General features: G+C 44.5%; 2 protein-coding genes across 2 annotated transcripts in view; one reads left to right on the forward strand and one right to left on the reverse strand.

Annotated features, from left to right (window-relative positions):
• Positions 1 to 13081, reverse strand: part of IMMT (inner membrane mitochondrial protein) — a 36555-nt gene extending 23474 nt beyond the window's left edge. The window contains exons 1-4 of the mRNA XM_056863003.1: positions 13014 to 13081; positions 3929 to 4118; positions 2092 to 2215; positions 1505 to 1636 (exon numbers count right to left, since the gene is read on the reverse strand). Of these exons, the coding sequence (XP_056718981.1) occupies positions 1505 to 1636; positions 2092 to 2215; positions 3929 to 3976 (304 nt within the window). The 5' untranslated portion in view covers positions 3977 to 4118; positions 13014 to 13081. The remainder of the gene's footprint in view (positions 1 to 1504; positions 1637 to 2091; positions 2216 to 3928; positions 4119 to 13013) is intronic.
• Positions 13082 to 20259: 7178 nt separating this feature from the next.
• MRPL35 (mitochondrial ribosomal protein L35) lies at positions 20260 to 27396 on the forward strand. The gene is made up of 4 exons (XM_056864738.1): positions 20260 to 20293; positions 24663 to 24837; positions 26867 to 27011; positions 27208 to 27396. The coding sequence occupies exons 1-4, from the start codon at positions 20260 to 20262 to the stop codon at positions 27394 to 27396; spliced, it is 543 nt and encodes a 180-aa protein (XP_056720716.1).
• Positions 27397 to 27706: the final 310 nt, after the last annotated feature.

Raw genomic sequence — 27706 nt, forward strand, 5'->3', positions numbered from 1 at the left:
TCTGGGATGGCGTCTGGATGGCCATCCATCAACAGATATAGAATCATAGAGTTGGAAGGGACCACCAGGGTCATCCAGTCCAACCCCCTGTACAATGCAGGAAATTCACAACTACCTCCTCTCCACACCACCAGTGACCCATACTCCATGCCCAGAAGATGGCCAAGGTGCCCTCCCTCTTCCTGAGCAAAGTCTTGCAGGGCCTGGGTCTCATTAGGCAGAAAGTTCCACCAGGCTGGGGCCAACACTCTAAAGGCCCTGGATGAGCACAGTTGGACAATTTTGGGGTGAGGGACCCCTAAAATGTTGTTACCAGTCAAGTGCAATACTCTCTGGGAAGTATATCGGGAGAGGTACTAAGGTCATAGAATCAGTATTGCTGGCAGATGTCATCTAGCCTCTTCTTAAAAACCTCCAGGGAAGAAGAGCTTACCATCTCCCAGGGAAGCCTGTTCCACTGAGGAACTGTTAAAAAATTCTTCCTAACGTCTAGACGGAAACTCTTTTGATTTAATTTCAACCTGTTGGTTCTGGTCCGACCTTCTGGAGCAACAGAGAACAACTCAGCACCATCCTCTATACGAAAGCCCTTCAAATACTTGAACATGGTTATCATATCACCTCTCAGGCTAAACATACCCAGCTCCTTCAACCTTTCCTCATAGGACTTGGTCTCCAGACTCCTCACCATCTTTGTTGCCGTCCTCTGGACACGTTCCAGCTTGTCTACATCTTTCTTAAACTGTGGTGCTCAAAACTGAACACAATACTCTAGGTGAGGTCTAACCAGAGCGGAGTAAAGCGATACCATCACTTCACGTCATCTGGACACTATACTTCTGTTGATGCAGCTGGGTGTCATCTGCATATTGATGGCAACCCAGCCCAAAACTCCTCACTAGCTGGGCGAAGGGGCGCATATTGATGATACACAACATTGGAGAGAGAACTGCCCCTTACAGGACGCCACACACCAGAGGGTGTCGTGTTGAAACTCTCCCCTAGTGCCGCCCTCAGCCCCGGCCCTGGAGAAATGAGACCAGCCACTGAAGGACTGTCCCACATACTCCAATGTCAGCGATGTCAGTTATACCTGAACAGAGAAAGTGGAGATGCTAAGAACCTCGCTCATAGATACCAGATACTAGCAAGCAAATACAGACAAATCAAGTGGATTTAGCACCCGTGGTAAGAATTTGGAACTTTCAAAAGGTTCCAAAATCTTAGAAAGAAAACTTTAGAAACAAATAAGCCTATTCCAACTTCCAGTGTGTGGGCATAATAAAGAACCAGTGATCTTTGCAAAACAAGTTACAGGCATAAGATAAAAACAGTACTTGAAATATTTTATAAAGCTTCAATGAATCATTTTCAATAAAAAGTGCCCGGAGACTCATCAGTTTGCAAACCATGTAAAACGGATCTGGCTCGTAGCATAATTTTTTTTGCTTCAGCATCACTGCAGGCCATAAAACACGGCAGTCTATTGACAAACAAGCAATACCCAAGGGCGGATGTTTGTGAATCTCTTCCGGCTGTGCAGGACCTTTGCTACGTTCCTCCTCCTGCATCCCTGGAGCTGGAATTGACAAAGCTTCACCCGTCGCTGCTATTATCTGTGCTACTTCTGCCCCCGCTATAAATTCAAACAAATACAAATTACAACATGACGACACAATTGTGTTTCTGCGCGTATGAAACAGAAACAGTAGAAATTATAGAGATGAGGCAGGATCTAATTTTCCACAAGCTGGGCATCATTTGACCCTTAATTCCCCTCAGGCAAATTCAGGGATGTATTAGGAGCAGACTGGAGACCAAACTTCTTTGAGCCTCCTGTATACGTCATGCAATTCTGCCACACAATTCTGCTGACAATGTCTTGCATATACAGTGTATATTCATCTGCTGTAAAGCCATCCAGCTAAATGACAAGCAACTAGCAAACTTCTCTTAATGCACAAAAAGGTAAACTATAATAGTTTACAACACCAAATTATAAAATGACAAATACTTCCAAGGTATAAAATCTGATTTCCTCCTGCTCCTCCAACATTTATGAGGATCATGGGCATTATTTCGTGAAGTCACCTTCTTTTTCTTCACTAGCAGTTGAAGGAATCTCTTTTTTACTCTTTGAAGATTTGACCACAGGTTGTTTAGATTCTTTCATTACCTCTCCTACAGAAGAGATTTTTAGTGGACCTGGCTCCATCTGTAAGGGAAATGTATTTCACTTTGAATTGCACACTTACAAAAAGGCACACAAGATTCTTTCAGGAATTGGCAATAAATAAGTAATCTGCATAATCTACATATGTAAAAGAATTAAAAGTCCACATTAATAACCAAAACAAACAAAAAAGACAAATGTTTATATGATTATCCAAGTGCTAGAATCTAAAAACACCAACAGTTTTTGTTAGAATTAAAAAGGCTATAAAGATAAAGGACCTCAAAATGAATACAGGAGCAGGTCCTTAATTTAAAATCTATTGGGTTTTTTGCATTCTGTCATTATAAAGTGTGAACTTTCTGTCTGGATAAAATTAAAAGACAAAGTCCGATGAAGAATTGCCAAGTTTAAAAATTTCTATAGAGGATCATAGACATGACTCAGAGGATGCATCTGATGTACCCTTTTGGCAACTCAGATTGTGTTCCCCCCCCCCAAAAAAAAACATATACCATGGGGAGGGGGGGTCTCCTTTTTATTAATGGTGAAACTTAATGGTATGTTCCTAAAGTTAAAAAGTTTCCATTCTGATCAACAAGAAGGCTGGACAAATGATAGAATAAGTATTGAGTTGGCACTTATAGGTTATCCGGGCTGTATGACCGTGGTCTTGGTATTTTCTTTCCTGACGTTTCGCCAGCAGCTGTGGCAGGCATCTTCAGAGGAGTAACACTGAAGGACAGTGTCTCTCCTCTGTTACTCCTCTGTTCAGTGTTACTCCTCTGAAGATGCCTGCCACAGCTGCTGGCAAAACGTCAGGAAAGAAAATACCAAGACCACGGTCACACCGCCCAGATAACCTACAAGAACCAATGAACTCTGACCGTGAAAGCCTTCGACAATATTTTAAGTATTGAGTTGTCACACTGAGGCAAAGGCTGTATTCAGACCTCACATAAACTACTGTTTGTTCATGATAAGAACTAGCCTGGACTTCTCCCTACAGTATACGGCACACACTTCACTCTTGGAACCAAGATTAAGGCCTTCCTCATTTGATCTAACCACAGTTTCGTAAAACATCTGAGTACCAATAACAAACGGAGGGTCCTCTACCTGTGTATGTAGGCTGGGCAAAAGTCTGGCTAAGGTAGTTGATTACATAATATGGAGTACCAAGCATGTCCCTCAAGGACATGCAGGGGGGCATCTCATTTGCCCCTGTATTCCCCTCCCCCGCTATTTCCCTTTCCTGATAGTCCCCATAGACTCTTCCCTTTCCCTGTGTTCCAGTTCTCTTTCCCACACACCAGCCAACCTAGCTTTATCTGCCCCGTCTTCAGCTTTCTTTCCTTCCCTATCCCTGGCAGCTTCTGCCTGGGAACAAGTCTTGCACAGTTGAGTAGCCCCAGCCACCAGGCTTCGCTTTAAAGGAACCAAGGCTGAGACGGCTCGGCAATATTGTTGTGGTTGCCTCGCAACTTCCCAAATGGCATTTTCCATTATTTGGGGGATTTTAAACCCCGTCTACTTTTTTCTTTATTACAGAGAAATCTCTATCTGCCCCTTGCTCCACTTTGTGGATCTACTGATCATATCCTCTATGGCATGGTTCAGAATTAAATATAGGACAGGGATGATATACAGATTACTCAGATATGGGAAGTGCTTTCAATACCTTAATATGCAGCATCAGCAGTAACTGGATTAACCCAAGCAATAAACACATTAAATAAAAAAGAAGAAACTTACAGGCTTCTTTGATGCTGGAATATTATAAGGAGGGGGACCAAGAGCCATTTCAAAGAACTTTTTAGAAAAGGGGACGGTCTTCTCTACATTTTCTCGAAAGCGTAGATCATAGTTAGCATACAGGACGGTTCCACCTAGTCCACCGCCAACAAACAAGACACCAGCTCCAATGATCTTACCGACAGAAACACTGTTTAAGAATAAAACAATGAAAGAAATGTTATACAGATGTCAAATCAAGTAAACAGGCATTGTTTCCATTATTTTTTCCAAGTAAATCAAGTAAAACAAAACAACTCCCTCGCAGCAGAGCGCTGCTCACAAATGCCTGTTCCCACTCAACCGGCTTTCTTCTGTGCATCACACTTCAACTTTTCTTGCTCTTTTAGGGATGTTTCTATAAAAATATGAAGCACCATCATTTCCTTGCCCTTGTAGAGAACCTTTATCTAAGCCCTGGGGGGTTTCCTTTGAACATTCTTCTGGTTTACCTAATGTTGGTTGCTGTATTAATTGGGGTTTCAAGGACATATTAGACCGCTTACGCCTTCTAACTTCCATAAATCTATATCCCTCATCCACATTCCTAACAGATAGCTACTGTTTGCTACTTATTCTGCCAACTTACATCCATACCTTGGAAGGGGAAGATTTCAAGAATAATTTCACATCGTTTATAAATCAAATTTTGATGGCTCATCTTAGTTCCCAACTGCGAATACTTAGATTGATAAAGATCTGCAGGACCACTATCTATTCCTTCTCTTGCCTGTTTTTCACAGGTTTTTTAAACAGAGACTGTAATAAGAGTTGCCAATAAACTGAGACTGAGTGTGTGCGTGTTATGTTAACTACCGTCAAGTCATTTCTGACTCATGGCGACCTTACGAATCAATGTCCTTCAAAATGTCCTACTTTTAACAGATGTGCTCAGTTCTTGCAAATCGAGGGCCGTGGCTTCCTTTATAGTCAATCCATCTCATGTTGGGTATTCCTCTTTTCCTGCTGCCTTCAGCATTTCCTAGCATTATTGTCTTTTCCAGTGAGTCTGGTCTTCTCATAATGTGACCAAAGTACGATAGCCTCAGTTGAGTCATTTTAGCTTCTAGGGACATTTCAAGAATGATTTGATCTATAACCCACTTATTTGTCTTTTTGGCAGGCCAAGGCACCTGTAAAATTCTCCTCCAACACCACGTTTCAAAGAAATCTACTTTCTTCCTGTCAGCTTTCCCCATTGTCCACTTTGATCTGCTGTAGCCTTTACGGCTACCTTTTTGTACTCAAAAAGGGCAAGAGTCCAGTAGCACCTTAAAGACTAACAAAAATATTTTCTGGTAGGGTATGAGCTTTCGTGAGCCACAGCTCACAGCTGTATCTGAAGAAGTGAGCTGTGGCTCACGAAAGCTCATACCCTACCAGAAAATATTTTTGTTAGTCTTTAAGGTGCTACTGGACTCTTGCCCTTTTTGACTACTGCAAACAGACTAACACGGCTACCCACTGTGGGCTACCTTTTTGTGTGGCTTTGTTATTCCTGCAGCTGTTGACACCCACACTTTCCCCTTCCTCCCACATGCTACTGATATGGGATCCTTTCTTTCACCTCACAAATTCTTTCTGTTCAGAAAAGTTAAAAGGAAGCTGGCCGGCTTGGGGCGAACTGCAAAGCCTCCCCACCCCCACCTGTCAGCGTCTTTCCCTCCCCAGCTTGAGGGGGGGGGAGGAAAGCCCTCCCCTCCAGCCAGTTGTCTTCTTTCCCTCCCCAGCAGCAGCAGCAGCAGCAGCAGCAGCAGCCGGGAGGAGAGGGAAGGCTCCTGCTTTGGAGAGGGGGCAAGAAACTGCACATTTAATCGTTTTCTGCACTTGTCAAAATGAATGGGCAACTGAGCAAAAAACACAGGACCTACTTTTTCAAATCTGACTGGGAAGAAAGATACTGCTTTGTGGATGCGAAAAGCAAATCTGTGTGTCTGTTGAGTTCCTCAGCTGTTGCAATCCCCAAAAAGTACAACGTTGAAAGACATGAGACACAACATAGCACCTTTTCAAAGAACTACCCACTCAGTTCCTAGATTCACAAAAAGAAAATCACTGAACTGAACTCAAAATTGGCCTTAAAACAGTCGCTGTTCTTCAAGCCGGGGTGTGTGTGTGTGTGTGTGTGTGTGTGTGCACAGCAAAAGCACTGCACCATTGTGCATCTTTTATAGTTGCAAACTTGCTTGCGAAAAGGAAAAAACCTTTTGAAGATGGAGAGCTCTAAAAAGAGGTATTTTTGGTTGTTGGTGAGCGGCTTTTTGAAGGTTTTCACAATAAAGTTGAAATCATGTTTGCAATCCAGAAGTTACAGTTCTCTGAGAACACAGTAACCAGAAGAACTAAAGCCATTTCAGTTGCTAACTAACTTGTAGAAATATCTGTTTAATTGTATATATTTGTTATATTTAAACTGTTCCATACTTTGTTTGCTCACAGAAAAAAAGATAGTATGTAAATATTTAAAATAACACGTTACATAAAAGTGTGAAGTTTTATGGCTGGCTCTGCCTCTTCCAGTTATGGATGGTTCCACCTCTTCTGGCAGCCATTTTGTGGTTGCACCCACCACCCCGTCACAATCCCAAAAGTGCTCGCAGGCTCAAAAAGGTTGAGGACCCCTGCTGCAGACCATTCTCAAAGGTGTCAGAGCTATCCAAAACTTCAAAGCAATTTTTCATTTCTATCTCAAAAAATAATTTAGACTGCATTGTTTAGTCACATTTTTCCTGTTCCAGAGGGTATCTAAATTTAATCCCTATTTCAGTATTACAAGGGATTTGTAATATTGAATAAATATTAATCTAAACAAAACTAGTTAAATCAAAAAGGCCTCATCAATAAGAGTATTACTTGCCCACTCCTTTAACCTCACTTATTTCAATAAGAGGCAGAGCCAATTTAGTCTGAGAGGGGGCACCACAAAGAGAGCAAAGGCATACAGGATAGGCCTCAAAAAGATAAAAATAATAAAATAATAAAATAAAAGGTAAAATAATGTTATAGTATTGCTATAATATTGTAACAAAATTGATATAAAATTATTATAAGTATACAGGCTAAAAAGCCAAAGCTAAAAATCACCTTAAGGGCAACATCAAACTCAAAATAACGCAGTTTCCATGAAAACACAATTTTAATGAGCCACGAAGGCCAGTGTCTTTGCTGTCAAGTCACAGCTGACTTATGGTGATCCTGTATTTTTATTTCCGAACATCAAGCCCAACTAAGATTTCCAGAGAACTCAAACCCCTGCACATAGTGTGTTCTGTTATTTTCTTCGGTCTTGTTATGGGGCTTTTCCTGCCCTCGCACTCTGCATTGCTCTTATTTTGCAATTGCTAAATTGTCTGTGAGGGTGATTCAGTACTGCCTTCTTAGAGTATCAGACACAAGACACTGCGCCCATTCTGTCTGCTTTCGTGAGGAACCAAATACCTCCCTATGTCCTTTCTTCCCTTCTGCTTGAATCCAAATGACATCTGAGCACTGCCTTGCTGGACAGCATTGAAACAGAATGCCGAGACGTTTGCCTGGTCCAGAAAGGCTTGCCTCATAGTCTTATATCACAAGAACCTATCTAAAGCGTTACAGCAGGAAAAGAGACAGATGCACAACTATAGAAGAAGGAGGGACAACTGGAAAAGCAGCAGCACGTCTGAAAGACATTTAAGAGGTGGTAAGACAGGCATTAACTAAATGCCATGTTGGCTACACCTAGGGGTCACAAACAAACCCTAGTTTGTTCCCACACACTCAGCTGGTGGCTGAATTCATGCACACCCTCTCTCCTCCTCCCTCTCCCCTAAATGGCGCAAATGAAGACTTCTTGGTTCCTTCAATCAAGTGGTCGTGGGTCATGATGCTCACCTGCACCCCCCTGGGGAAGCTGCAGATTCTTTCATCCCACACACAGGAATCCCAAAACCTAGTTTTAGAATCCCAGTTTGTGGGGAGGAAACATTACAACATACCTGGGAGCCCAAATCCAGATGCCACAAAAGGAAGTTTAAAGGAGGGATTCCGAAAGTAGGAAGCAGTCAGCTGAGCATCACACACAAGGGGCGCAGCACACAAGCATCACAGAACTCCGGCTCATGCCTGCACCAAAGCAACGGGCACAAGACAGAAGATCAAGGCCATTTTGGCCTCCACTGGTGAACTGCTGCTCCATCCAAAGGCTACCGAAAATTTCCCCATGCAGCATATAGTCTGCCTATGTGACGGGCCTGAACTCATACAGTGTCTCCAGACAAACACCAGTATTTGTCACCCGAAGTCTTTAATGCTAGCATGGAAATACAATATAAAGGGAGACCTTTCTCCATGCAATTATACTGGTGAGATGATGTTCGGCATTATTTGTCAGCAACACACCCACAAAATGTGTAAAAGGGCCCCGAATGTCTGCATGTTTGAAGAGTGGGGACATGTTTAGCGTGCCAGATCCTGCCACTCAGCAGAAGAGGAAAGGAGGAGCCGACGGGGAAGGGCCAATGGGCGGAAGAGACTGGCTGCAGAAGGAAGGGCAGTCCCAAAGGAGAAGGGCAAAGGGGAGGCAGTTATAGTTGAAGTCAGCTCTGCTTAATATGACCATGAAAACACTTTCTTTGTTCTGGATGAGCCTGGCTCCTCAGTTCTGGGCTGGCTCCTGGGTCAAAGGGGCCTTTCTCAAGGCCTGGGCTGGCCACTACACCATCTCTACAATTGGCTCCGACCTATAAATATCATTGACTCTACCTACTAATCACAGAACGTGGATGCTTAGCTTTCGTCTCAAAGACTCAGCCAGTAACGACTTGATTATTTGTACTCTCGTGAGACGGAAATTGACCAGGGAAGGGCTATTATAACAAAGCAGGAGACACAAACAAAACAGAGAAACCAGCTAGTGTTGCTTCCAGCTACCAACTGCTCAGGTCGTGAAGATTGAGTTACCTATATATAGGTCACATCATTTAAACGGAACTTTCTAAAATGGCAAAATATTAAATATTTAAGAAATGTAGAGGGCCGTCCTAAGTTAACACCGTCACTGTGCTGAGGGACAGCGCTGCCAGCCTGCCTCTAAAGCTGTTGTGTCAAGGCTTTATCCATTTTAAATCAATGTGCTCATGGTTAAGAAGAAGAGTTGGTTTTTACATGCCAACTTTCTCTACCACTTAAGGGAGACTTAAACCGACTTACAATCACCTTCCCTTCCCTTCCCACAACAAGACACCCTATGAGGTAGGTGGGGCTGAAAGAGTTCTAAGAAAGCTGTGACTAGCCCAAGGTCACCCAGCTGGCTTCGTTTGTAGGAGTGCGGAAACAAATCCAGTTCACCAGATTAGCCTCTGTCGCTCATGCGGAGGAGTGGGGAATCAAACCTGGTTCTCCGGATCAGACTCCACCGCTCCAAACCTCTGCTCTTAACCACTACACCACACTGGCTCACCACGCTGGTTACAGCAATCAATTACTATGTACCCAACTAAAAAACTATTTAAATAATAAATTAACAATTTAGTTTTAAATTAATCTTTTTTTCTTGGCAACAGATTTAAAATTGTCAGACGTTAAGTGTTAGCTTTGATTTAATATCTTATTGTGCTCTGTATATCTAAAGAAGTTGTTACTGGTTCTATCTCAGGGATGCATATTTGGTTTATAGCTCACCTTTATTTATTATTAAGACAATTTATGAAAGTATTAAAAACCAGCTAAATAGTCTTTCCTAAGGAAACGTATAACAAAACTAATTCATATAGGTCAGACTGGATTTGTACCAAAGAGACTCATGAAAGAAAATGTACTTTTTGTGATTAATGCAATAGAATTGGGGGGGGGGGCAGAAGAAAGCAGAGTTTATGTTTCTAGATGCTGAAAAAGCGCTTGACAATATAGCTTGGCCTTTTGTACTGAAAATGCTTGGAAGTTTAAATTTTGGCTCCAGATTCATGAATTGGATACAGAGTTCATTGGTTCTTGTAGGTTATCCGGGCTGTGTAACCGTGGTCTTGGTATTTTCTTTCCTGACGTTTCGCCAGCAGCTGTGGCCGGCATCTTCAGAGGAGCAACACTGAAGTTACTCCTCTGAAGATGCCGGCCACAGCTGCTGGCGAAACGTCAGGAAAGAAAATACCAAGACCACGGTTACACAGCCCGGATAACCTACAAGAACCAATGAACTCTGACCGTGAAAGCCTTCGACAATATTTTGGATACAGAGTATTTATACAAAACAGAATGCAAAGAGAGCTGAGACTAGCCGGAGGTCACCCAACTGGCTTCGTTTGGAGTGTTAACTGACAGATTTCAAATAAAAAAAGGAACACATCAGGGCTGTCCATTATCGCCGCTTTTATTTATTTTTCCACTAGAATTGCTGGCTACAAAGATGAGACCCTAGAATTAAAGGATTAACAGTAGAAGGAGAACAGTTTAAAATGAAAAGTTAGGCTGATGACGTGGTGTCAGGCCCTTGGCCTGACGATATAGCCTGACACTACTGCTCCCAGGCTCCTGACCCAAGAAGGCCAGAGTTTGGCTCAGAGTCAGGCCCCTGGTCATGTTACCTGGTTCCCATGCCTGTGTACAGTATCTGCATGGTATGCCTATCCTGTTTACCACATTCACCCTAGCTGCATAGATGTGTTATGTCTATACCTATCCTGAGAAAGCTTATCATGTGTTGTAGCTGCTTCTGTGTACTGTGCTATCCATCTGCAAAGTCTGAACTGTATTTTAACCCTGTACCCTTGCCTTGCTTCCTCATTAGTAGCTTTCTATGCCCGAAGGCAGCCAGCTTCTGACTTTGTCCTGTTTTGCTCCTAATAAAGTCTAAAACTGCTTCAGAGCCGTGCCTGATGAGTTTTGCTTGAAGGCTACAGACAAACACCTGAGCCTGACATTAGGCTACTAATCCTTTCTCGCCTTTCTCCTCTCTTGTGAACCGGCATTGGTTTACTATGGGGGAGGATGGTGCTTTGAACGGAGTGCCAGATACGGTCCCTGACCCCAAGGAGCCCGACACAGGTGACCGGCCCACGGACAAGGAACGCCCAGTGGAAGAGCGCCCGGCTGGTGGCCCGAGGGGACAGCCGGACTTACGCCGGAGCGACTGGCTGGATTCCCCCTGGTCATGGATGACCTCGGGGGCGGATGCTCGCCGGCATCAGCCAGCAGTTTCAGGACTTCCCGAGGATCTGTGGGGTCCTGGTCCCGGGGATTGGCAACGGCATGAGTGGGACACCGAGCGCCAACACCTCCTGCATCAGTGGTGCTGATAATTTCAAATCCCCGCCTGTCGATGCAATACATAATAGAACAAATTGAAAAATTTGGAACTTTTTTGGGTCATAAAATGAACAGGAAAAAAGACGTAAATAATACTAAAATTTTAAACGAAGCAGGAAGAGGAAGATAGCATAAGGATTACAGGATGTGCAGTAACGTCGTATCAGGTTAAATATGTGGGAATAAACCTGACTGGGCAAAATTATACACCATTTAAAGACAACTACAAAAAAAGTGGGTGAAGATACAAGAGAACCTGCAGAGATGTTATAAATTAAAAATTTCACAGCTAGGAAGAATTTCTACAATAAAAATGAATGTATTACAAAACTAATTTTTCTATTTCAGATGTTACCAATCTATATACAAGAAAAAATCTTGAAGAAATGGCAGAAACAGATAAATAAGTTCATATGGGACGGCAAAAAGCCAAGAATCAGATTTACAGCGCAATCCTGAGTGGGAGGGTAATTGGGTCAGGCCCGGGGGACAGCACAGCTGCACCACCCTCCTAAGCTGCTTTTGCCAGCCTGAAAATACAGGTTGAAAATGTAATTAAAAAAAAAATTCTGTAAAACATCTTCATCTACTTTTGTCCCACTGGAGTAGGTTCAATCTAAATTTTTGACAGCAGCCCTCCATTTACCTCAAATGCTACTGCTAGACTGGAGGCAGGACTGGTGAGGGAAGGAAAGGTTTTGTACTGCTTCCATTATTCTTTGGCTTAAATTAAATCTTAGCCCTCAAGGACTACTACCCCTGCTTCTACAGGATAAGTTCCAGTCAACATGGCTAAAGACAGTCCTTGATAAAATGGCCTGCCTGGGCCTTTCTCCACCTACCCTGTTAGCCATGGGTGTAGACCGAGCATAAAGTTTCTTGAAACAAAGGGTGGAAGACGTTGAACGCCAGACAGACCTTGGAAAATCACCACTTTTCCTAGTACCTGATAAGTCTAGATACTTAGTCTCACCTGTGGCTTATTTTTCTCATCTTGAGCATATTAATTATAGGAAGGCCTTTACCCTTGCCAGATGTCCGGCCCTACCATCGGCTTTTTTAGAAGGGAAATATAAGAAGATCCCTAGATCAGAGAGGTTATGTCCGTATGGGACAGGGGACATTGAAACCATCGAACATGAACTGATATATTGCCCATTCTACCATGAAGTTAGATCAAAGCTTATTTCTCCCCTGCTTGGTAAATTCCCTGAAGAGTCAGTTGAGCTTTTGGCAAAGAAGCTCCTATTAGGAGAAGATCCTCAGCTTATGCTCCAAACTGCCAAGTTCTGCACTGTTATTATTAAAATACACAGAACTTTATTAGAGAATGATTGTTAGAATATTTTACAATTTTAAGGTAAAATTTTTAACCAGGGGTTGTTTTTATTGTTCTTACACCTTTATTTGTACGGGCAGTCTGTGATTCTGTGGTGCAAAACTATTGAGTCTGGAAATTTTGATGTGTTTGCATGTGATTGGTCAGTTGACAGTATTAATAGATTTGATTTGACCGCCCTGGCCCTCTTGGTGCTGGGAGTCCAGGGGCCACGCCAGATGCAGCAGCGGCAGCAAAGGCTGCAGCGACTGGACTGGGACATACATAACCTGACCATTTTATGCCAGGAATGCCAGGGATTAAAACTGAGACCATCTGCATGCAAGGCAGAGGGTCCTACTACTGAAGCCACAGCCCCTCCCATCTAGCAGAATGAAAGCTCCATTGAGACAATGAAAAAAGAAGAAGGCCAAAAGCATGAATACGCACCCACGTTCTCCAGAGGTCGCATATCCACGACACAGACGTAACTGATGGGGTGAACTTTTACCACAAAGGCAATTCTAAAGAGAAATGCAATAAAGTGTGCTAGTTAATAACGGTTGTACTGAAACTCATTTATTTAGAATTTTTTATGCTTCATCTCCAGAAATCCTGCCTGAAGCAGCTTACAAAACACAAAACCTTAAAAACTGTTAACTAAAGCCCAGTACTAAAAACCCTGGATGGCCCAAAGGCTGGCCTGATCTCGTCAGATCTCAGAAGCTAAGCAGGGTCAGCCCTGGTTAGTATTTGGATGGGAGACCACCAAGGAAGTCCAGGGTTGCTGTGCAGAGAATGGCACTGGCAAACTACCTCTGTTAGTCTCTTGCCATGAAAACCCCCAAAAGGGGTCGCCATAAGTCAGCTGCGACTTGACGGCACTTTACACACACACACACACACACACACACACACACACAAAAACCCCACCCAGAACACAGAACACTGAACAACTTAAAATGAATTAAAAAATTGGACTTAGCATGAACATTTCTTCTCACTGGTGGATAAGAAGCCACTGCTGATATTTCAGGTTGCTTCGGCATTTCCTCCTGCTTTTTTAGTAAGCAAGGTGCAAGAGATGTGGAAGCTTGTCCAGACCCAGAGCAAGCATGGCATGAACTCCGGGCCGGACTCCTCCTCAGGATAGTGGAAATCTTTACAAAACATGTACATCTCTCCTGGTATGCCCCCCAAAGAGCTTTACGCTCTACATATAGTAATCTGCTGGTGGTTGTAAGCACTTGTTCCATAGAAATTCAAAAGCCACACCAGGAGACTTAGTAGTCCAAAAGAGTAGGTTTATTGGTAACATAGGCAAGCAGAGCTTAGAAATCGAAAGGCAGGAATGGGGGGGAAATGGCATGCACTTGATTATATGAGAACACCAGAAAAGCAGCAGCAATACAGTCTCATGAGATAATCCCAAACAGTCTAGAAACACCAAGGCTCCCAAGGGCACCAGCTAGCTTCAAAGGGAACAGGAATGCGAGCGTTAGGGAAACAGTCCTTGAACGGGAGTCTGTGAGAAAACGAAACTATCTCAGACACAGCGAGCAGGCCTGACAGTGGTCCCCGGGTCGAAGAGTGTGCAGCTGTCCTCCACAAGGGCCAGGGCTTTCTCGGGCCTGGCCCCGGCCTGGTGGAATAGCCTTCCTAGTGAGATCAGGGCCCTGCGAGACCTTAAGGAGTTCCACAGGGCCTGCAAAACAGAGCTATTCCACCAGGCCTACAACTGAGGGCAGCCGCAAGTCTATCCATCATTGCTGGCCTCCCCATCCTTCCCCTCATTCTTGGCATCTGTGGGGGGTTATCTTGCTGAAATCCGATCCATGCTGACATCTGGGTTGTTTTTAAGGCCACCTTGGTTATGGTTTTATAATACAATGTTTTAACTGATGTTTTATGGTTTTATGTATTTTAGAGGTTGTTACCCACCCTGAGCCCAGCTTGGCTGGAAATTAGGGCGGGCTATTAATTTTGAAAAATAAAATAAAAATAAATAAACATATGCCTTGCCCACAGAGCAAGAGGAGGAACAACCATACAAGGATACCTTCTTCCACTGATGGGAGAAGTTTTCAGACTATAAAAGGTTGCTAAAAGATCAATCCCCTCATTAAAAGCCTGAGTAAACAGAAACGCTTTTGCCTGGAGCCGAAAAGTTAGTATGGACACCAGGTGGTTGGCCTCCTAGATATTTCACAGGTGAGGCACCACTACCGAAAAGGGCCTGTCTCTGGTTGCCACCTGCCTTCCTACTGAAGGCAGGGACATGGAGAGCAGGGCTGGGGAGGCAGACCTTAACTGATGGACTGGACAGTATGGGAAGATGCTGTATTGCAAGGACACCTTTTAATATAAGAACCAGCCCAGCACCCACATCCACAGTCCTTGGCACATCTTGTCTCCCCTCCCCCAGCTGTATCCCAGATAAGCTACAAAACCGTTTTCAGCTAATGCCAGTCATGTAAGCGAATGATAATAAATCTGGATAAAATCCAACCCCCCTAGTTAGTAGGGCTGTGGGCTGAACTGCCAGACCTTCACAGACCAGAAGGCCTGACGTCATGTGCCATAACGTAGCCCCATGTGTTCAAGCTAGCTGGGGTGGGGGCTTGCGAGCTGGCTTGAACACATGGGGCTGCGTTATGGCACATGACGTCAGGCCTCTGGTCTGTGAAGGTCTGCGTAGTGTCTTCCGAGACTGGCAGCAGCTCTTCAGGGTCTCAGCCAGGCAGAGATCTTTTACATTGCTGATCCTTTTAACTGGAGATGAATATGGTGATCGCATGCTATGCAGATGCTTGCTCTACTACTGAGCCACGGCGCCCACCCATCAGATTGACTGGGACTAGCAGCTGTGTGGTTCTTCCTTTCCCAGAAGTGCTTAAAAACCATTCCACAGGGCTGTATCCGCTGGCCTGAGTAAAACTGCTTGTCATCAGGCTCCACACACACAAAAATGTCTCCTGCAGCAGCTATTCCACCTGGTGGAATACATTCCTAAGAGTTAGTACCCAAGTTTACTTTTTCCTCTTTTTATGCTGTATGTATTATATCATAGCAGATGCTTTTTGGATTGTTAGCTAACTTGAATGCAGTAACCAAAAGGTGGTAAATAAATGTAGTAAATGAAGTCTTTTGTGCGAAAGTTCTTGTACTGTTTCCTGTGTTTTACATGTGTAGTGAACAAGAACAGAATGGAACATATCAGCTAACAAGACTCAAGACATAGTGGGGGCTTTCTTACAATTATGTAGTTATGAAACACTGAGAAGCATATATTTTTGCTGTAAACCACTTAGAATATTACAAAATGAAAAGGATAAGGAGAGTCAAGATTTATTTTTTAAAAACTAATTTGGAGCAATCCAACACAATGTTTTAGCATTGTATTTATTGATATGGTCTGTTTGACCAGCCAAAACTAAATACATAAAATTATCTGACTTACTAGAACTGCAAAACTAATATAAATTACAAAATTAGATAAAAGACTAATGATATTAAAATGTAAAATATTAAAACATACCACGAAAATTAACTTAACATCTCAATATTTCTAAAAGTACGGCAAGGTATAATTATTTTTTTCCATCCTATTTTTGTGAGTTTTAATTGCGATGGCACAAAATTTGGCGGTTGGGAGTGAAATGTGTGGCGTTTCACCCATCAGGGGCCTCTTAGTCAGGAACTCTACTGGCTTATCGGGGAATCCACTGACCAGGGGAGCAATGAATTTGATACGGGCCTCATGATAAAATGGACAGCTGAACAATACATGTTCGGCGGTTTCTACGTCTCCTGACCTGCAAGGGCATAGCCTTTCTGATCTTGGAATCTTCTTGTATTTTCCTTCTAGGACAGCCAGAGGCAGAGCATGACATCTGGCTAGAGTGTAGGCCTTCCTATAGTTGATGAATTCCAAATGGGAGAAATATGCTGCAGGGGGTAACTAGGTACCTAGATTTTTCTGGAGCCCAGAAGAAGGGTGATTTCCCCAGGTCTGCCTGACGTTTGGTATCTTTAACCCTTTGCTTCAAAAAGCTTGCTGCTTGTTCTAAACCCATGGCTAATAGGGAAGATGGAGAAAGGCCCAGCCGGGCCAATTTACTGAGAACCTCCTTTAGCCATGATGATTGGAATTCATCCTGCACTAACAGGGGTAGCAAGCCTTGGGGGTGAAGATTTAGCTTAAGCCATGCAGTGATAGCAAGCCATGCATACCTTTGCCTCCACCCTCACCAATCCTGCCTCCAATCTGGCTGTGGCATTTGATACATAGTGAGGTAGATGTAAGGCTGCTCTCAGGAATTTGGATTGGACGCATTCCAGTGGAACAAAGGTGGATGAGGGTAGCTCAAGTATGGTCCCATATATCAACTGAGCCAATGATTTCGCCTGGTATAATTTAAGTGAGGCTGGCAGGAAGTGTCCTCCCCTGGTTCTTACAAATTTTACTATATTTAGGGGGGATTTTTGCCCTATCTCCACTGCATGCTCGCTGTGAGCTTTTCTAGAGCCAGAAGCATGTATCACCACACTTAGGTATTTGGTTACCTGTTCTATTTTATGATTATTGATGCTCTATGAGCGCATTTTTGGCCGCTGGCCAAAGGCCATAACTTTTGTCTTTAAACAGTTAATGTCTAGCTTTTCTGCGTAGCAATACTGTGCTAACCTTTGCATGGCTCTTTTCAATCCCAGTGGGGTCCTGGATAGTATAACCACATCATCTGCGTAAAGTGAAATAGCATGATGTGCTAGCTTTGGGGGATGAAAGGTAGGGTCTTTTAGCTTATCCGCTATGTTGCTGATGTAGTAGTTGAATAGCTTGGGTGCCAAAATGCATCCCTGCTTCACTCCATTATATGTATTAACTACTCTGGAAAGGCGCCCATGTCTGCTACATCTCACCTGGAGGGATGTGTTTTCATATGAGGTACGAATCAAAAACAGAAGCATAAGATCTATGGAGGAGCATTCCAGCTTCTTCCAAAATCTAGTTCTTGATATAGAATTGAATGCAGCTTTAAGATCTATAAAGGCTGCGTATAACGAGGTTGGACTACTGGAGGAATATTTTTCAATTAAGTGCTGCAATAAGAGGCAGTGATCTAAAGTAGACCCACCCTCTCTAAAGCCAGCTTGTTCTTCCACAATGATAGCTTCTTGGTCTAACCAGATGGAAAGCTTATCATGGAGATGCTTAACATACATTTTGCTTATAATACTGAGTAGACTGATGTGCTTGTAATTGGCCGGGTTATCCCTCTTGCACTTCTTAAAGAAGGGAATAAATGTTTTAGTACATTTTCCTGGAGATTGTGTTGTGATTCTTTTTAAACATCTAATGAAAAGTAAGCCCTGTCCTGGATGGCCCAGGCTAGCCTGATCTCGTCAGATCTCAGAAGCTAAGCAGGGTCAGCCCTGGTTAGTATTTGGATGGGAGACCACCAAGGAAGTCCAGGGTTGCTGTGCAGAGGAAGGCACTGGCAAATCACCTCTGTTAGTCTCTTGCCATGAAAACCCAAAAAGGGGTCGCCATAAGTTGGCTGCGACTTGACAGCACTTTACACACACACACAATGAAAAGAGCAAAAACAAGTGGAAGTTACTAGGCCAGCTGTTCAAATTTATTTACTATCTTTTTAATATTTAACTGTAATCAAATAATACCAAACATTCCATGAAGTCAGAAATACTACCAGGGGACTGACAGCTGGCCCTTTCATTATGATTTCATTTGTTAGGCAGCTGAAACTACGTTGCAGGATAAAAGCCTCAAGCAAGAATCAGTTATTCATTCATAGACATCTCACCTAACATCATTAGAAGTTATAATAAATTAAAAATGATTGTTCACAATAACCACTAAGAACCATTTTTGTTGTTGTTAACTGGCATAAACATTAAACCTGTTGAGGACTACGTTCAAGCATTAAAACATACAACTTTAAAACCATAAATCCTATTTGAAAATTACAAGAAGGCCTCCTTGACTACGTGACTGGCTCATAAATTAAGCTATCCTCCTCATTATCCTTTTTGTTTTACATTAGCGCCTCAAAAATATCCCTCGGGTTTTCCCATCAGATATAGAGATGTCAAATTTCCAACAATAAAAAAAAACCTGGTGGGGAAGGGAAGAAGGGGATGGAACCGTAGGGGGAAATATCAATATGTGTGTGTGTTAAGCGCTGTCAAGTCGCTTCCAATTCATGGCGACGCTATGAATCAATATCCTTCAAAACGTCCTATCAACAACCTTGCTCTGGTCTATATAATACTTTCACGGAACAGGTTATCATTTAATTGTGTCTAGCATGATCCACAGCTAATATGCTGTAATGTGTATGATAATACATCATTTAATGGTTCAGCTATGAACTTGATATCAGAAATAATGTATTCCTGTTGTTTTATAAACTAATTCTGTCCGAGTAACACTGTTGTTTACTACAACATTTGTGAGTTATAGTTTGTTTCCCCTCATCTCTCACATGGCAAGAGCTAAGGTACCAGGGGGTGCAACAGTCTGAAGCACTCTCTCTCTTGCTAGCAGGTGGCATGTTGGCAATACTGCCTTTTGGATAAAACTAAGTCACTTCTAATTTTAAAATAAATAAATATGCCACATAAAACATTTTATATGCTGTTAGACTACAAATGAAGCAGGAGAATTAAATTGGGTTTGTACCCAGAAAAATCGTTATGCTGTTGTCCTATATTAAAATCTTTACGCTGTACGCAAATAAACCTTTCTTTAAAAGGATTTCACTCATACAAGGAAAATGAAAGGAGGAGCCGCTTCCCCAGCGCACCCCAGAATGAGTCCCCGGGAGAAGGGGGGGCTCTTCCCGGAGGCGCCCACTGCCACGCGCAGCGCATGCACGGCCCCGCCCCCGCGCCACCCCCATTGGCCCGCTCCCCTGCCGGTCAGCGCGCGGCCCTCTCCGCGCCGCTTTCGCCCGCGCGAGGGACGCAGAGGTCAGTGCGGATGCCGCCGCCGCCGCCCCGTGCTGCTCACCTGGACGGCCGTGCCCCGCCCTACGCGCTGGCAGACCCGCAGCATGGTCCCTGCCGCGCGGGGAGACGGCGGAGAAGCGCGGCGAGGCGACGACCGACCGACCGACCGACCGACGCTTCTCCACTGCCCTCTCGCCGCGCATGCGCGACAGCCGCTCTGGGCCGGCTGGCGGAAGGGAGGGGCTTGGCGACGTAGGGCGGAAACGCTGGCAGGGGAAAGGCGGCGCGGGGACCCCTGGGAAAAGAAACTGACTGCGCTGGGAGGCCGGGGCGCTCGAGTCCACTGCGCCTGCGTCAAGTCAGCGCGAGCGCAGGGGCGTGGAAGGCAATGAACACGTGACTGCGGAAGAGCCGCCACCTCCTCCCCCGCGCTCCAGTTCGGGATGGTCACGTGAGGGGCGGGGCTCCAGCCCTCCCCTGCAAGGCCCTGGGGGGCGGGGGGAGGAGCCGCCGGGCGGGGCCCCGAGAGCCGGGAGAAGGCCCCCCCGCCCCCCCCTTCAGCCACGGCGATGAGATTGGATTGAAGCCGGGAGGCGCGTGCCCGTCCGGAGGCTCCTCCTGGGCCGCGCGTGCTGGGCGGAGGGGGCCCGGAGGGGGCCCGGAGGGGGGGGGCGGGTCCCGCCTCTTCCGCCCTTGGCGCCTCCCAGAGGGGGAGCGCAAGATGGCGGCCAGGGCGCTGAGGTGCGGCGCGGCGGGTGAGTGAGTGAGTGTGTGAGTCGCCCCGGAGGCCGTAGAGAGAGGAGGAGGCGGCGGCGCCCCCCCCTCTCTCTCTCTCTCTGCCGCCGGGTGACCCGTCCCAACCGGGGGAAGTGGGCGGCTCTCAAGGTCGCGGTCGGCTGCCTCCCCGCCCCCCCGCCGGCTCTTTGGCGCCTCCAGAGCGACCGACCCCCGGGCTCCCCCGGGGGGTTTCCCTCCTCCCCCCCCGCAGCATGCGTGTGTGGGCGGGCGGGGGGGGCGGGCGAGAGGCGCCGGCTCGGGGCTGAGTGGGGCGCGCGCCGCCTCTCGGTCGCGTGCGCGCGTGGCCCAGCCCCACGGGGACTTCCGCCGCCCGCGCAGCACAGGGGGTCCCGGGGGGGGGGCAGGAGGGGAAGGCGATTGTAAGCTGCTTTGAGATTCCTTAAAAGCAGGATATAAAAAACAACTCTTTTATTTGGTTTTGTGGTAGCAATAATGCGAAAGTGTGGTCATTAAAATATAAAACTTTGCAGAAAAATAAGGCTGGCTCCTAAATTTTTGGGGCAGCTCCTAAAGCCGGAGAAAACACCTGCCATTTACTACCATATGAACTCACAATGTGGTTTACACAGTAAATGGATTGACCAAGTTGAAAACACAGATGCAGAGCAGAGTAGAGATGACTTTACAGACATCACATTCTCTCACACACCACTCCTCCCTCCCTTACGTACACAAAAGCAGGCACTCTCTTTCTCACTTATGCACATACACACACGTGTACCCTTCCCTGCAGCCTTTCCCAAACACATACAATATTCACTCGCATGCAAAACACTTCCTGTGGGCAGACAGATATGTAACATCTTTGATCATCCCTCCATGGTACACATGCAGCTGGCACCCTTCTCCTCCCGTTTCTTATTTTCTCTACCTCTGGGCATCCAGAACAGTGCTTGGTCTACTGATGGCCATTTCGTTTTTGAATGTGATTCTCTGATTCACACATGTCCTGAAAACCCATATCTGGTTATTACAGAAGCACAGATTAGCATTCACCTTCTAGCCTCTCCCTTCCCTAAGGCTTGGAATAAACAGTAATTTAAAGCATAAAATCCCATAAATATACTCACCTTTGAGTCCTCTTCCAGATTCATTCTTCCCTACGTCTACACCACTAACAGCAAAGGACTACAGCTGTCCCCACCAGCTCCTACTTCTAAATGGGTGAGTCAGATTCAGACACCTTTATTGGCATAGTAAAATAGCAACAAGGGAGCATAAATACAGGCACCCGCAAGGATTCACAAACAACAACTGACCAAAACTCAGCCATCAAGTTAAAACACTTCAATCTAAAAACCATAACAATACATTCATCCAGCCAGTGGATATGAACTGCAGCGAACACCGGTACCCTTCCAGTTGATGTTGCCCAGTGCCTACAAATTACCTTGGTTGGTTTTAAACTGTTTGTTTATTCTTTACCCTCTTATTTTTATTTTTGATGACAATCATCAGAAACTCTGCCACATGTTCGGTGACAGCAGGTGTCTTGTCCTCTAATAAAAATTTGATGCCATCATGTGTTAAGTTTTTTAAGGGTGTAATGTGAGGACTGATTAATTCTAGATGTTGTTTATGATACAGGGGACAGTACAAAAGGATATGCTCAACTGATTCTGGTTCTGTCATCTGACAGCTGCAAATTCTTTTGTGCCAGGGGATACCCCTGTATTTGCCAGAAACTATAGGTGATGGGAATATGTTTAATCTGGCTAACATAAAGGCTCTGCGCTAGGAGGGGTGGGTTAAGTTGAAAAAAATCAGCCATTGATCTTTTTGGAAAGGAAAGGCCAAAAGATGTAGGTGAGCAGATCTTGTTTCCTCCAGCATTTATTTTCTGCAATTCCATATCCCAAATTCTCCCTGTAATCATCCGAAGAATATAAGCATCCCCGGAGTTTGCCAACCCCTCTATATCAATGCCAAAAGTATTGATTTTCCTTTGTATGAATTCAGACCATTTCAATACATAAGGGTCAGCAACGAAACTGGCTATAAGGCTATTTGAGGGGGCACAAAAGTGTAAGTGCAGCCAGAATTTAATAGTAGAGATACAGGCTCTACTTTCAATAAGATGAAGGCCTAACTCTGCTCAAAGTAGTAACCAACAGAGTTGGGTATACCAAGTATGCGCCGCAGGAAAGACATATTTATCCGTTCCACCCCCTTGTTAAAAGCCTGGATCCACACCGGGGTTCCATACAATAAATGCGGAATTATTGTGGCCTGAAAGATTCTTATAGCCGCAGGGACAAATTGGTTTCCTTTTCTGTAGAAAAATTGGGTAATAGCTGAAAGCGTACTCTTAGTTGAGACAAGGGCTCGCTCCCTATGTAAAGACCAGTTCGAACTGAGGGAAAAAAGCAACCCCAAATAACTAAATGTTTTGACTTGTTCCATTTCCCTATCCCCAATTCTCCAGATCTCCTGTCTCCATGATCTGGAGAACAGTAAAATTTTAATTTTGGTATAATTAATGTTTAAAAAGTTTTTATCGCAGTAAGAAGCAAAAACTAACAAAGCTCGCTTCATGCCTACTCTAGCATAAGAAAGCGTCATCTGCATACAGCAAAATGGGAACATGGTAGGAGTTCAATTTGGGGGGATGTTTTCCCTGATTAAACATATGAGAGGGGAGGTCTGAGAGAAATAGATTGAACAGGGCAGGGGCTAAAATGCAGCCTTGCTTCACTCCTTTGGCTACCGGGATCTTTTTAGTCAGGGACCCATTGTTATCCACTTTAACCTGACAGATGTTAGAGAGGTGGAGTTTACGCAATAGCCATAGAAGGCGTCAATCTACCAGCAATTTTTCCAATTTCTCCCAAAGGGCTAGCCTATTAATAGAATCAAAAGCACCCAGAAGGTCTATAAAGGCAGCTTATAACTTCCCTTTAGGGAAGCGAAGGTATTTTTCAGCCAGGAAAGACAATGTGATGCAGTGGTCTAAGGTCGAATGGTTCACCCCAAAACCAATTTGTTCTTTCCCCGGGAACCTTTGAGTGCTCATCCATTCAGATAGCTTTAACTGCAGATGTTTAGAGTACAGTTTCCCTAGTATAGAAAGTAAACTTATTGGTCAATAGTTCTCAGGCACTGTTGGGTTACCTTTTTAAAAAATTGGAATTATAATAGAGTTTAGCCAAGGATCTGGGAGAATCCCATATTTGTCAATAAGTGTGAATAGTCGAGCAAGGGGGTCCACCCACCAGTCCATATTGTTCTTGATGAGTTCCGCGGGTCTACCGTCGAAGCCGGGAGCTTTGTTTGGTTTAAGGCTAGTTATAAGATCACATATCTCCTCTGGGGAGACAGGTGACCATTCAGGTATATCTAGGCAATTCGGTAGTCCATCGAACCCAACAAAGTGGGTCATTAAAAAGAGTAGTATAGTGGGAGACCCGTTTCTGGGCTGATATTAAGGAATTAGAATTCCCACTGTATGCGTGTCTTGACCTAGATATCATGGTCCAAAACTCTTTATTGTTTTTACTTTTAAATGCATTGTGAAGTTGGGACCATTGCTCTAAAGAGTAGGCATGTTTTTTATGAGTTAAGAGAACTTGGCATTCTTTCCGCAGTTCGTAGTATCTAGAGATAGGCCAATCACAAGATCCAGAATGGATTTGGCGGAACAATAAACAAAGACCCTTTTTTGCATTAGCGCATTCTTTATCAAACCAAGGACACACTGAATCAATCTTGGAGTTCACATCACCAATTTGTGATGATGGCGTTATAACATAGGAGAGCCTCTGTCATGCTCTTTGCGCTAGATAGTTTAAGATTTACCGTATTTTTCGCTCCATAGGACGCACCGCTCCATAAGACGCACCTAGTTTTTAGAGGAGGAAAACAAGAAAAAATCTTGTTTTCCTCCTCTAAAAACTTGTCTTATGGAGCGAATGCCGGCTGGGCGTGTGCGCGTTGGGACGGGGCGAGCCGGCGTTCCCCGCCCCGACGGCCAGCTGGGAGGCGGGCGGGGCGCGCAGAGCCGGCGGGGCGCGCTGGAACAGGCTGCAGAGCCGGCTCGTGTCATTCCAGCGCGCCCAGACGGCTCTGTGCACACATTCGCTCCATAAGACGCACAGACATTTCCCCTCACTTTTGAGGAGGAAAAAAGTGCATCTTATAAAGCAAAAAATACGGTAGCTGAAAAGTCATTTCTGTGGTCAGGCATAGCTCACTGCCCCTTGATGGTTCCTAAATGGTCAAGTCTTTTAGGCGGCTGCTCATTTGTGTCAAGATGTCAAAGGGTGAGGAGCCAGACTGCAGCCTGCTCCACTCCTCCCTTCTCACGATATTTCCCCCTTCTTTCCTCAGGGTTTTTAAGATCTTTCCATTCTTTGGCCCTTAATGGCGCTAGAAGCCTCCACCCTATTTCTGGGCTGTCTACACTTTATATCAAGCCGGGGCCGCTGTTGGCAACCTCTGCGAAAAAAATGCTCCCGCCTGCCGGCAGTGTTTCTGCTGGAGATTCAGTCTCAATTTTGAACAGGTAGGCCAATGAGTTTGAACACAACTGTATAATTTTCCATGAGGACTTTGACTTTCCCCAGTGTGGTGTGGTGGTCAGAGTGTCGGGCTAAGATCTGTGAGGTCAGGTTGGATTGCCTCTGCTCCCATGGAAGCTCTCGCTGGGGGATCTCCAGCCAGTCACACCTACCTCAGCCTAACCTACCTCATCGTGTTGTTGTGAGGATAAAATGGAGGAGAGGAGAAGAAAGTCTCGGTCTCCACTGAGGAGCAGCACAGTATCAATGAAGTAAATAAACTCCCTTCATTCCTGTTCACCAACCAGGCCTCTGCAAGAGCTTGTCTTTCACGTATGATAGCAGTTAAAAATCATGTACCAAAATGTTACATATGCTGTTACTGCAGTAGCTGCTCCAACTGTTCTCTAGCTTTCCCATCCACTGCCATTTTCTCTCATTCATGTTGTAAAGAGAATGCTCACGTAAACCATTATCCCGATATACCCCTGAAAGGGCGCTGCGTTCAGCCGGGGACAACTTGCTAGCGATCCCTGGCCCAAAGAGCATTCGGCTATCCTCAGCCTGAGCCTTTGTGGCTCCAGCCTAGTGGAACTCTCTGCCTAGCGAGGTCCAAGCCCTGAGAGATCTGATGCAGTTTTGCAGGGCCTGTAAGACTGAGATGTTCCGCCAGGCCTATGGTTGAGGGCACCGACCGTTTTCCATCTACCCCCTCTCCACCAACTTGTTTATATTTTGTTACATTTTGTATCTTGATTATGCTTTCCCTTCCCCTATTCTCCCCTCTTTCTGGGAACCACCCACTATTGTAATAATTTAAGGGCACCAATAGAGTTTTATGTACTCGAAATTTTAACTGTAACTTAAGTTTTAATTGTTGAAGGGGTCGTGAGCCGCCCCACCAAGCCTGGCTGTGGCTGGGGAGGAGCGGGATAGAAAGCTAAATAAACAAACAAATAAATAAGTGTTCTTAGTAAAAGCATAAAGGGGTTATTACCTGTACCTTGGTCTGTGTGCCAAAAAGTATAGAGAAAATTGAGAAAAGTAAGTTAGCTCTGACAACGCAGTCTCCTCTTTAAATGCTACACCTTTGCTTCCATTTGTGGAAACAGCAGATGCCTTAAACAGAAGAGGAGGATTCTAGCAATTGTTTATTGCTCTGGAAAATGGTGCCTGCCCTATATAATAATCTTCTTTCCTAACTTTTGTGACTTGGTCTCCGGTAATATGGGCTTTCAGTATATCACAGATACAAATCAAGTTACAATGACCCTTGAACACATGAACACATGAAGCTGCCTTATACTGAATTAGAACCTTGGTCCATCAAAGTCAGTATTGTGTAATCAGACCAGCAGCGGCTCTCCAGGGTCTTAGGCAGAGGTCTTCCACATCACTTACTTGCCCAGTCCCTTTAACTGGAGATGCCGGGGATTGAACCTGGGACCTTCTGCATGCCAAGCAGATGCTCTACCACTGAGCCACAGCCCCTCCCTTCTGTTTCTCCAAAGCAAGGAAAGTGCTCCTAATTTTCACTGTACAATACCATTTTTTTTTTACTACACTGCTTTTCAGAGTAGCAAAATTCCCTCCTTTGCTAAACACTAACGAGCAAAACACCCTTTGGAAGGCATGTGCCAGTACCTGTCCACTGTGTAAGGATCCCTATAGAGGATATATTAGGGCCCAGTATCTCTCTCCCACCCCCATCTCAGTGTGTGCACACACACCACTGCAGAGAAGGGGAGGCTTGTACATATCTCCCATTCAGCCTTCCTCTCATGAAAGAATGGGTGAGATGGGGTTCTGTTATGTTCTCAGGGGACTCCTGCACCCAAAATGGACTGGCTTGAGCCCTGATACAGCCAGATATGTTTTATGAAGTTAACTAAAGATATCTGACTCCTGATAGGGATGAAAAGACTGGTGAAATGTCCAGTTTTTCTTACTTACAACTTTGTATTCCTGATAGGAGTTTATCAGTATTGTATATCAGAGTTTTTATTTAATATCTTCTTGGTTTGTCAAATTCAGCATAACACCCCTGCTACCAAGTATCCTTCATCAGCAAGCAAGGACTGTTATCACGTACAGCTTACGAAAAGGAAAAAGGAAAACTGTAAAAGCGGTGGTTCGTAGATTTCTCCGATTACACTGTGGCCTTTGGCTGAGAAGAAGGGTAATATTTTCTTTTGTAGTATTGTCTTAGCTGCATGTGTATGTGGAGGTGAGAGTGCATTAGAAAGTGTGAAAGGAATACATGGAGGAAATACACCTGGCAGGATAAAGATCTGGTTGGTTAAGGAATATTTGTTGGTGTTGTAAAAACCATTCTGTTTTAGTATGACTTCGAATTCTCTGCTATTTATTAACAGGCTGGTTATAAGAAGAGACTGTGGAAAAAATCTGCTCAACGGAAACAGCGCTTGAGGGAGCAAGTGTTTTGCAATAAAACCCAATCCAAGCTCCTTGATAAAATGACCACTTCCTTTTGGAAGAGAAGAAATTGGTATGTCAATGATCCCTTCCAAAAATACCACGACCGTACAAATCTTCGACAGTAATGTACATCATTTCATATGGCATGTGATCTTTGTATGCTAATCCAGATATAATTTCAAATTGATCACTTTTCCATTCAAGCAGATGTATAATTTCCATTAAAATACTTGTGCAAAACCAACCACTAGTTGTATTTAAATTTAGATTTATTGATGATGGATTTTCTCAACAAAAGTTGATAGATGTTGATTGATGTGTGTATTGTATTTCTCTTGGACAGGCTTTTTGACAGGCAGTATGAATGACATTATTTAAAATGTTTTTAAATATTTGTAGCTGTCCTGAAATCTTAACTGTACAAAATAGAATGTG

Source organism: Euleptes europaea, chromosome 18, assembly GCF_029931775.1.
Source record: "Euleptes europaea isolate rEulEur1 chromosome 18, rEulEur1.hap1, whole genome shotgun sequence".
NCBI lineage: Eukaryota > Metazoa > Chordata > Lepidosauria > Squamata > Sphaerodactylidae > Euleptes > Euleptes europaea.